The 11,448-nt window shown below is 36.5% G+C and overlaps 1 protein-coding gene across 1 annotated transcript; it reads left to right on the top strand.

Annotated features, from left to right (window-relative positions):
* The first annotated feature begins 2,271 nt into the window (after positions 1-2,271).
* On the top strand, positions 2,272-7,267 carry LOC134378303 (cytochrome c oxidase subunit 7A2, mitochondrial). The gene is made up of 4 exons (XM_063097310.1): positions 2,272-2,359; positions 3,588-3,677; positions 5,602-5,686; positions 7,069-7,267. The coding sequence occupies exons 1-4, from the start codon at positions 2,342-2,344 to the stop codon at positions 7,125-7,127; spliced, it is 252 nt and encodes an 83-aa protein (XP_062953380.1). The 5' UTR covers positions 2,272-2,341; the 3' UTR covers positions 7,128-7,267.
* The last annotated feature ends 4,181 nt before the right edge of the window (positions 7,268-11,448 follow it).

Genomic DNA, 11,448 nt, shown 5'->3' with positions numbered 1-11,448 from the left:
GATTCAGTTCTGGTTTTCCTTCTTCCTTGGATTACTAGAAGAATCTAACACTCTCTGGCTAGGCCTAATAGCTCGTGTTCAGTCCAGCTTTTCACTACAACTAGAGTGATCTTGAAATAGAGTTCTGATTTTAAAGTTTTCTGCTTAAACCTTTAAATGGCCCTAAGGCTCCCTCAAGATAATATTTAAATTCATCATTGAGATCCACCTTTGCCCCCTCACCTCCACCTCCGATTCCATGCCCCTCCTCCCATCTGCCCCCCCACTGCTCCGCAACAACATCCTTGAATGTAAAATAATAATAATAATACTATATTAAGAATAAAAGAAATAAATCTGCCTTCCAGCGTTACCTCAATCCTCCATTTGTCCTTCTGCCAAGCCAAACTATTTGCAATTCCCCAAGACATCTGTGCACCCTCTCTTCTTTGCCTCTGCATATGCTATACATTCTACTTGGATTTTTCTTCTGTTGATTTATTTCTCTTTACCCAACCTTTTCTCCCAATAATAATAGCTAGCATTTATTGAGTTATCTCATTTAATCTTCACAGTACTCAATGATGGTGAATACTATAATCTCCATTTTAAAGATAAACAAACTGAGATATAAATGGATTATGTAAGTTGCCCTCAGTCACTATTAATAAGTGACAGATTCGTGATCTGACTTTCAGGTTCTTAACTACAATTTTTTTTTTCTCTTTTTTGGGGACGTATTTATAGATGGAATGATCCGGTAAAAAGGGGGAGATTGTACTGAACTAGGTGACATGCACATAAGGATCTACATGTACGTTAGGATCTATTTAATGTGAATCCTTGGTTCTTTTTTGGACAGAATCATAAATACCCTAGATGTATCATCCAATACATATCATTAATTCATCTGTCGGTGAGAACCCCTTTTAAGCAGTCTAGGGGATTGGTAAGAAATTCACATAATCTCTACACTTGAGAAATTTACAATCTAGTTGGCTAAATGGAGAAAATTTTAAGAAGTTCAAATTATAGACAATCTACTTAAAAAAAAATTCCCCCTCCTTAGCTATTGGCAGGTGGTAGTTGTGCTCAAAGATTTGGTTACAGTGCATAATTCAGAAGGGGTAGAAAACCAGGTCCTTTCAGTCCCTATCTAAGACATGAACTGGTATTTATAAACCCTTGGTGAGGAATAAAATTTGAACTGGGACAGGTAACATGACAGGCCATTAACAGACAGTAGATTGTGAAGAAGAAAACCCCAAGGATTATAAAGAATAATTTTAATGTTAACTAATTTTTATCCACACATTTCACCTTGCTGAACCTATGTATCGTTAACTTCTATTTGAAATGGCAATGGAATAATTCGTAAGAGTTTGAGAAAAGGTGGAAAGATTTATTATAAATAAATTTTTTTTTGTAGATATTTTTATTTGTAAACACTTAAGGGTGAGCACGGGAAATAAAGGCACTTGTGGGGATTATTTTAAGACTGATGCAATATACACCGACAGCCTATCTGTACGATAAATTATGGCTATGCCTCGCAACACCAATCATGGAATATAGAACCCTGTACCTAAGACAGCAAATCTTATGAGTCCTGATTTGCCATCCCATTTCTCGTCTCCCCAGTTCCTTTTTTCAGCGCTTCCCCAGACTCGGGAACCGAGCGAAACGCCCCCACAATTTCGGAACACTGTGAAAGAGCTTCTTGCATGGGAAACTCCAGCATCTGAACGTACAAGAAGATAAAAATTGTTATCCCGACACAGCTCTTTCCAGAATATTCTCTGCACAAGGAACAATTACGCCCCCACAAGTTTCTTCGGTGGGAAAAAAACTGCATTCGTGTAAGAGCAGTTTTCCTTTTTGTTTTGTATTTCATCCAGCTTCAAACTATAGTTCGGCCAACCCAGTGCTCTTTCAGCTTCTAAAACAGCGGCTCAAAGTTTCCTCAGTTTTACGCACACACTAATTTTCTACGACATCCTGGTCTCAGTTAATTTTATCTAAGCTTGTAAAAAGAGTACGTTTTTAAAACGTCACTCCCTGTCTCTCTGGTCTCAAAAATCGTTTGCTTTTACTCAGCCTTGGCGCCACGGGCCAGCTGCCTGAAACGTCAGGAAGGAGATCACCGGCAGAAACGGCGAGGCGGCTAGAGCGGCCAGAGCCGTACTGCCGCTCTCTCTTTTCTTTTGCTCTCTATGGTTAGGAGCGCAAGCCCCTCCTCCGCCCGGAAGGTTTTCTGTTCCTCGACGCTTGCGCAAGGCCAGTAGGTAGTTCCGGTTCCGGCGTGGCGATTTCCGTTTACTGTGTTCGGTCGTCGCAGTTGGTGGGCAGTAACTGAGCAAAGATGCTGCGCAATCTGCCGGTGAGGAACTTCTGCGTTTTCGTTCGTGATGGGGCCTGAGAGGGGAGGCTAAGGGACCACATCAGAAAACCCTCCCTCGCAAGGGGAGGGGAGGCATGCAGAAGTCGGCTTCTGAAGTCACCTTGGTCCGTGTCCTTTTCGACTGACCTTCCTTTACCTTCCATCTATTCCTCTCGTCCGAGGCAGTTGCTGGATAGATGTAGGGAGTGAAGAAGCTGGGAATTGTGGATTAGACCTATCTTGGGTTCTTAGTCACCACCCCTGACCATGCGGGTCGTTGATGAAGTAATATTAGCTCAGATATGAGTAAAACCAAGGTCTAGGTGGGGAGTTTCTGACACCCTCAAGCGCTAGGCAGGAAGGTGTCCCTCTGGTACTAAAAGGTTTTAAGTTTGAATGGTTCTGAGCTTTGCGAGCATTAGAAAGTTTAAAACCATGTCATTCAATTTCGGATGGGATTAGTAGTTGTGGCGGAAGTGCAGTGTTGCTTCCATTAGGCCATTCTGCATTGCCCTTCACTCCTCCCTCCATCAGCTATGAGCATATGAAGTATTCTTCCAGAGTTTAGAAAAAAGAAAAGTAAAATGTAACTGATTATTTTCCTTTGTAATTATTCAATGAAGTTTTCCTTAGCTTCTTAGTATTACTTATTTTAGAAACTGGAGTGCGTATTTGTTTGATTATTTAATTCAACTAGGTATGTAATACAAGCCTCTTTTTAAAAAGTATTAAAAATTTATTAGGAGAAACGTAATGAGGGTAGCATTTTAATTAAGTAGAAATCATGCCAGTGTACTTTACTGCCACGTAGTAGATTTTTAATAATCTGGTAGGGTATTAAATGAGAACGTTTGACCTTAATGTATTTTGGTTAACCGTTCATTATTTCTGTAATGTGTGTATATCAATACTTTTTTCCCTCAAGGATTATAAAATGCTACTTGGTTCAGTTCAGAGATCGTAATTTTTTGGGAGGTTAGAATCTGCATGAATTGCTTCTTAAATATGGTTTCTGGAGATTGCGGAATGTAATATGAGGAGCACAAGATGGACAGCAAATTGGAAAACGTGGATGCTGGCCATGACTTTGCTTCTGACAAATCAGATATGCTTTAATCAGATATGCTTTTCACCCCCTTTTCTACAAAACAAAGGATTGAAAATAGTCGGTTTTGAAGTCTTCTTTAGGCTCTAAATCTGTTTAATATATGCAGATTTTTCATTTCAGGCTCTTCGTCAGATTGCCCAGAGGACCCTGAGCACTGCTTCACGGAGGCATTTTGAAAATAAAGTTCCAGAGAAACAAAAGCTGTTTCAGGTACTGAATATTTTACAGGAGATTGTTGCTTGTCATAGAGTACCAAAAGATGGAGTAGGAAGTATATCTGGAGATCTCTGATTATTGGTGATTCTGTTGTATTAGCAAAAGAATAGTAAGAAACTGCCTATTGCTACCTTACTGTGCCTTTGCTATATCCAAGAGTCTCTTGGGCAAGCAGAAGGAAATGAGGGAAAAAGGGTATGGGTAATGATAAATTATTTTGGAGGAGTTTATGATGCATTGGCATTCTTTGGGGTAGTTGCACAGGAATAGACAAATCGACCATGGACCTTTCCAGAAACAATAAGTATGTAGAAATTTAATATATATTAAAGATACTTCATATCAGTGGGAAAGGATACAATAAGTTGGCTTGGAAAAATTGGCTAATTTAAAGAAAGTAAAGTTAGATCCCTTCTATATAGTATACAAAGAAAATAGATTGGAGATATAAATGTTTCCCCCTCAAAAAAAATTAAAGAAAATGTAGGAGAATATTTTTTTAATCTTAGGGGTGGGGAGGTCTTCTAAAGAAGTCTTTACAAAGCCAAGAAGCTGTGAAGGAGAAAAATTGCAAGGTCTAGTGACATAAAAATTTTAAATTTATGGTCACAAAAGACAAGTGACAAATTGAGAGCAAATGTTCAAAATATAACAAAAGGTTAATGTCCTTGGTATATAAAGAGCTCCCCCCAAGTCAATAAGAAATGTAAATTAAAATGACAGGTTACTATGCGTCCCCCCCTTTTGATTGGCACAATTTTAAAAAGATTTTTAAAAGGTTATGTTTACCAGGTATGGAAGATTGGTACATCCATGCATGGTACTTTCATACACACTAAGTAGTATGATTGGTACAAGTTTTGGAGGGTATTTGAGAGTATCATTATAAACAAACCATATACCCTATCATAACAAAATCCCCAACAACCTAAATATTCATTAATAGAGGGTTGGCTAATTCTGTTATGGTATTTTTGTACTATGGAATGCTATATAGCCATTGAAAGGAACAGGTAGGTTTAAGTGGACTAACAGAATGGTTTTTAAGATAGTATTGAGCAAAAAATAGTACATGGCATACCATTATTTCATTTTGTGTATGAAACAAGCATGTGTATAAATTAGAAGATAATGATATAAACATTAAAAAATAGTCAAGGATGGGTACTGTACCATAAATAATGGTTATCTCTTGGGGAAAGACTTAGCGGAGCAGAGCAATTTACCTTTATAAGTTATTACATTATGAGTCATTTTTTCTTTTTTGGCAGCTGGCCAGAACAGGGATCGAACCCTGGACCTTGGTGTTATCAGCACCATGCTCTAACCAACTGACCTGACTAGCTAATCCTTGATTTTTGTTTTACTGTGATGTCTAGTTTTTCCCAAATAAAATCTCAAGTGATAAGCAAATGTTGTATAATATACCACATAAAAATAAAATGCTTTACCAGATGTGCTAAGTGTCCACTATACAAGCCAGATGCTAGACTAGATGCTATGGATATAATTTCAGGTTATAAACCAAAATTCCCTATCGCCTTTTTTAAGGGAAAAAAAAAATCCCTGTGGCTAAATCTAAAGTGCAACAATTATTGATTCTTTTATATTTAAGTTGTTGAAGGCAGTGAGTGTATTTTATAGGTTTAATGTTTATATATTCCTTGGAAAAACCATCTTTATTGGACCTCACATTAACTTTGAAAAAAGAATGCTGACTTTTAGGAGTTCTTATTTTAAAAGTGGTAATAGAGAAAGAATCAAGAAAACTAGGTTTTTAGAATTTTGATATTTAAAATATTTTAATTCCAGGGGTTTAAGGAACTATTTCATTTTATATGAATAATTAGTCTTTTGAAATTTAACTTAGTTTGAAACAAGTGACACATCTATTAATGTCTTTTTCTTTTAAACCTAGGAGGATAATGGAATTCCAGTACATCTAAAGGGTGGGGTAGCTGATGCCCTCCTGTATAGAGCAACCATGATTCTTACAGTTGGTGGTAAGGCATTTGGAATGTTTGAAGGTTTATAGAAAAGTAATAATAATTATAACTAACAACATGATTGCTTTTGCTATGCCAGTATTTCAGTGCAGGCAGTATGTCTCCAGAATCTGACATCTTACTGCATCTCATGTAAGGATTCAAGAGGGTAATTAATGTATAAGAGCATTTTGATGTATTTATAGAAAAAATACACCAATACAGTTTGATGATGATCTTATGATGGAGGTGGCTATCTGAGTGTACCACTAGTGGCCCTGGAGGCTGTTTTTCAGCCAAAAACATCTACTCTGCTCTACCTCCTAAAGCAGGGACTTTTAAACATTTTGACTATGGTACATAATAAAAACACATTTTGCATCTAAATCCCGTATATACATATTTATGACTGGAACAAAACTTGTACAGAACAATATTTTTATCATATGCAAAGTGCTTTGATATTTTTCTGTGGATTAGGCAGGTCCTTTGTTGGTATTAGCAGTGGCACGTCATAAATTGTGTAGTAGGAACATAGTTAGGAATTTGAATGATTGGTTTCTCGGGAAGGAAGGGAAACATTTGAGTGATTGTATGTACCCATTATATTGATAGGAGTGCCACATTCTTGGATTTCTATAACCCTTGCATGAAGTCTGTAATGTATCCTAATTTTAAAGATGAGGAAATTATGCTAATTACTCAAGATAATATTGCTTCTATGTGGAAAAGCTGGGATTTGAACCCTAATTACAGAGTTTCCCTGCTCATGCCAAGGTGCCTTTTGGGTTAAATTGAATATACTTAAATTAGAAGGGGCATTATGGATCAAGACAACAAACAAACAATGACATTTGGGCTTTCTTAACAAGATAAAGTCTTAAATTCTTTTCTGCCAATGTGATTGTTTCTTGGCATTCTAGTAATTAGTTTTAAAATAAAATTCCAGTTATTAGCTAGTTTCATATTAAATTTGATTGTTTTAAAATTATGTTATTTTCCCTTGAATTTACGTTGATAAAACCACTTTAGGGAAGGTAGCATATTTTGACCTTTTTATTTTGGCATTTCTCAAGCAACCTTAGGTTAATATGGAAATAATTTGTATGTATGTTCTTAATCTTATTTTTTTTTAAATATACATGTTATTAAGTTGACAAATACATTGTTATACTATATCTAGCACTTTAGAAATTAATTAATAATAAAACTAGATTAAATGTATTTTACGTATATTTATTTAAAATTTTTCCAGCACCTATAAAAATATTTTTTGTGTGTTCCTATTAAAGTAGTCTCAATGCCAATCCTGCCTTTATGTTGTAACTATTTGAGCTAGGATGTTAGGTTTATACATTTAAATCTCGGAATTTCTTACAAGTTTTTTTCCGCCCCCTCAGGAACAGCATATGCCATATATCAGCTGGCTGTGGCTTCATTTCCCAAGAAGCAGGCTTGACTTTGGTCATCCCAGCAATCACTTGGTTCATCTTCATTCAGCTCCCTATGGACCAGTAATGTGATAAATAACTGAGCTTTTTGTGGATCAGTATTTATTGACTTCTACTAACTGCAACTAATAAAGCAGTCTTTACCATGCTTTGTCTGACTTTATCACTTTAGAATACGTTATACCAATAATTTCAGCTGTTGATCAGCCTTGTAAATCTTAGATGAGGAGTGAAAAAATGATTTTTTTTGTCATCAAGCTTGTATAAAGCACCATTATTTTGATATTATTTTACTGAAGTTTACTTTTAGCAGCTCAGAAGTATACAGTGGGTGGTCTTCAATTTCAGTTGAGCATAACACTTGAAAGCATGTTGCTTTCTCTCCCCTTTCTCTGTTCTATATTCTGGGGTATGATAGAAACTGGGGGTAGTAGAAGTAGGTTATTTTTGGTTTCTGGGGTTTAAGTTTTTTTTTTTTTTCCTCAGCTATGTGAGTATGTTTAAATATTCAGTGTATTCCACAGCTTAGAATTAGGCTTTAGTCGAGTGAGTGGCTGTAAAATAATTCAATATTACTTTTTTTCTCACTTGGGTTGGGCCTTTATTATGTTACTTTAATTCATAACATAAAGTGTAAAATGCTTAGGTCATTTCTAAAAGTTATCTTCTAGGGGAATATAGGGAGTCAAACTTTGTTTTTCATCTGCAAGGTGTACTTTTGAATTGCTACATGAAGATTGGAATCTAGCTTTGTCAGATCTAGGGGAAATTGATGAGTAAGGGTTTTATAAACTTTAATTTCTAGATAAAATTCACAAAAGTATATTTGGAAAAATTGAGTCAAGTCTGAAATAGCCAAGTTAAGCTTTTTGGTATCAAAACATTGAGGCTTATTGGTACAAATTTCTCAAAAAGTAACCAATTAATGATATTTTAGCCTTGAACCCTGAAGGTTGTAAAGGATCTTGGAGGCCATATTATCTAACCTGCCAGCTTTTGAAGGGAGTGTAATAAACATTATTAGACATTTTTAAACGCTGAGAAATTTCTTAAGTTGGCCTGGAATCTGGTCCAGTTCAGTGCTCCAGAGCTCAAAACCACTGATAATGTTTTGAAACAAACTATATCAGCATTGTACAAAGGAGAATTTAGGTAACTTATAAATGTGATGTAAAATGCCTTTATGACATGATGTGAAAGATAGTTTTGTAGCAGAAAGGAAAAACAGCTTGATGTCCTGTACAACTTTTATCTCTCAATATTGTGAGAAGTGTTTTACTATATCTGGTGTAACCTAGTGAAACAATGTATAAAACATTTCTGGTAAGTTTTTTATGCCAAAATGTTCTGTTTGGGCTATGTTAATGTGGTGGGATTGGATAAATTAAAATTAGGTTAAATGTGTAAGATACTTTAAAAATTTTTTAAATAAACTCTAAGATTAACTACTTGCCCTTCACCCTAAAATTCTGTGTTGTAAGCAAGGGTGGAGTGTGGGGATATGGGTAAGAGGCAAGATCCCAGAAGAGGGTTTGCTGGACAAGAATCCCACGAAAATATCCAATAAGAGAGCTATTACTATTATTGATAGATTCAAAGACTAGCCCAAAGTCCAAGGAAAAGAGTCCTTAAGAAGTATTCCAATTGCAGCCTTTAGGTAATCTTTACCCACAACACTATCCTTTTCAAGAATAATATATGTTACTAAATGGAAGAAATTCCATGATCATGCTATACCCTTAATACAAACACCATTGGAGATCGATTTAAGTGAAGTCTTGTTATAGTTATTATTATGTTCAAAATTGCCTTTGTAGTCTGTAGCTGTTCTAGATGAAGTTATTATTAAACTGGATTTACAGATGAAAAACTAAATCTCATGCAATTTATTCAAGGCTAAAATAAATGGCAGCACAAGATTTCAAATCCATTTTTATCCAATTCAAAAAGCTCAGTCTTTCCAGTATAGTGCTTCATCTTACCAGGTGTTTTATTAAATATTGGCTGGGCTAGCTTCACTACATTATTAATAGCAATGTATGCAAGTATGAATACCCTACAGACTTCATCTGCCTGGTACAGTCAAGCTTCTTGAAAGAGTAGTACTGTCCAGTTCCGTTATTCAGTTTCACAGTGATCTCTATAATTTGCCATCTATCTACCCATTTAGTTTCCTCCATCTTTTCTTCCACCTTATATTTGAAATCCAAACTCAGCACTGACCGTATTCTGCTTTTTTCTGGTGTATATATCCTCATTACACTTGGGAAAGCTCTCCAGTCTGCTGGAACCTTAGGCATTTTCTCTTGTTCAGACGTGCTTCAAACGTTCCCTGTACTCTTCATCAAGAGTTTTCATCTTTGAGTTATAATTGTTGACAAGACCAAGAACCAGTATAGCCTTGTAATTAACCACACAGGTGATGGAGTTAGAAGACCTAGCTTCAAACCTTGGATTACCATGGGTAGCTAACCTTGCTAAGCCTGTATCCTCATCTGTATGTGTGGGATAATACCTAATGCATATTAGGGATAATACCTAATATTCTAATGCATATAAAACATAAGGAATGGTTTCTGGCACATAGGAAATGTGCAATAAATAATTGTTACTCCGATTGTTAGCTCTAAGAGCAGAAACTTCTTTTCATCCCATATCCCCATCAATTTACTTGGTACAGAGGAGGGACTATCAACTGTGGCCAGAGCTGGTAGGGCAGGTTCACAATTTTATCTATGTACTACTGGGTAACTCTTGTTTTTGTCCTTGCAAGATGGCTGCCTCAGCTCCAGCTATCTCATTCATGTTCCAGTAGTGAGAAGGAGGAGGGGTGAAAGAGCACATGCTAAATGAGTGAGCTCTCTTGTTTTTGTTTTATTGGGGTTTTTTTGGTGGCTGGCCAGTAAGAAAATCCAAACCTTTGACCTTGGGATTACCAGCATCACACGCTAATCAACTGACCTAACCAGCCAGCCTTGTGAGCTCTCTTTAAAGTCCAACACAAAGCTTCAGCTTTATCTTTTTGGCTGTAATTTTGTCACATGATCACGAGTGATTAAAGGAGGCCAAGAAATGCCTTAGCTAGGCATATTGTCAAGCAAAACTGAGGTTGGATTTAATAAAAAAAGGGAGACTGCCTGTTGAGTTGGCACTAGCAGTTTTTGCCCAGTCTGTTTTTTAAATGAATGAAATTAACATACAAAGGAGACAGGACCTAGAAGCATTTTGAGTTCTAGCTCTAATTGTTTTGGGTACCCAGATCCATGTCTGTTCTTGTGGCTTGGTTGGATTCCATTGGCCAATAACTTTACCATTTTGCTTAAGTTAGTTCAGGTAGGTTTCTCTAGCCAGGAACAAACCAAGGCAGGGTTTCGTTGGTTTCCCAGCTATCATACCATCTAATGTAACTCTAGCTCTACCATTTACCCTAAACGGTAGTCAGGTGCTTAATAAATGGTAGCCATTACTGCTTTCTCATAACAGGAATGTTTTAAAAGGATCTTAGGGAACACAAAATGCAAATAGATACAGAGAATACAAGAATTATAAAAACAAGAATTATGATTCTATCATAGGCAGTTTGGTTCAGGATCGCAGAACCCTTTCTACTGTCTGCGATAGCTATGCACAAAGCTGGCAATTCCACAGGCTCCAACTTGGTGATCTCTCTTCCTGGGTCCTGGTATGTGTCCATGTGGCATAACATCTTGTCCATGTGGCATGAACCACTACCCAGGACTTTGCTTTTATTTATATATCAAGATTAATCACTCAACAGATATTGAGCACCTACTGTGTACCAGACACTGTTCTATGTGCCTGGCAATCACTGGTGAGCAAAATAAGCAGATTCCAGTTTCTACAAAAATAAATCAAATGGTATGTTAGAAGATACTAAGTTCATCCATGGATCCATCCATCCCATGACAACTTATCAAAAATATACTTTGTATAAAGGACTGTTCTAGGCTCAGAGAATATAACCGTGAACTAGACCAACAAGCTCCTTCACAGAGCTTACATTCTAGTCAGGGGAGATACACAAGTTAATTCATAAGCATAGTAATGGCAGCTAGTGGTAACTGCAGATCAATTGTAACCTATTAGGAGAAATAGTATGGTGGAAGCTAGAAAAGGGCTCAGAGTAAGTGACATTTGAACTGACACTAGAAAAAAAGAGCCACCTAAAAGTTAAAAGCATTCCAGGGAAAGGGAAATTATTCTGTATGGTTGAATTACAGAAAGAAGACCAGTGTTGGATCATAGGGAGCTGGAGAAAGCAATTGTTATCTCTTCTCCAAGTGACTAACACAACAAATAGCCATACTG

The sequence above is a fragment of the Cynocephalus volans genome, chromosome 5, assembly GCF_027409185.1.
Source record: "Cynocephalus volans isolate mCynVol1 chromosome 5, mCynVol1.pri, whole genome shotgun sequence".
Classification (NCBI taxonomy): domain Eukaryota; kingdom Metazoa; phylum Chordata; class Mammalia; order Dermoptera; family Cynocephalidae; genus Cynocephalus; species Cynocephalus volans.
Note: the sequence above shows the minus strand (reverse complement) of the source record. Positions and strands in the feature narration are given on the sequence as shown.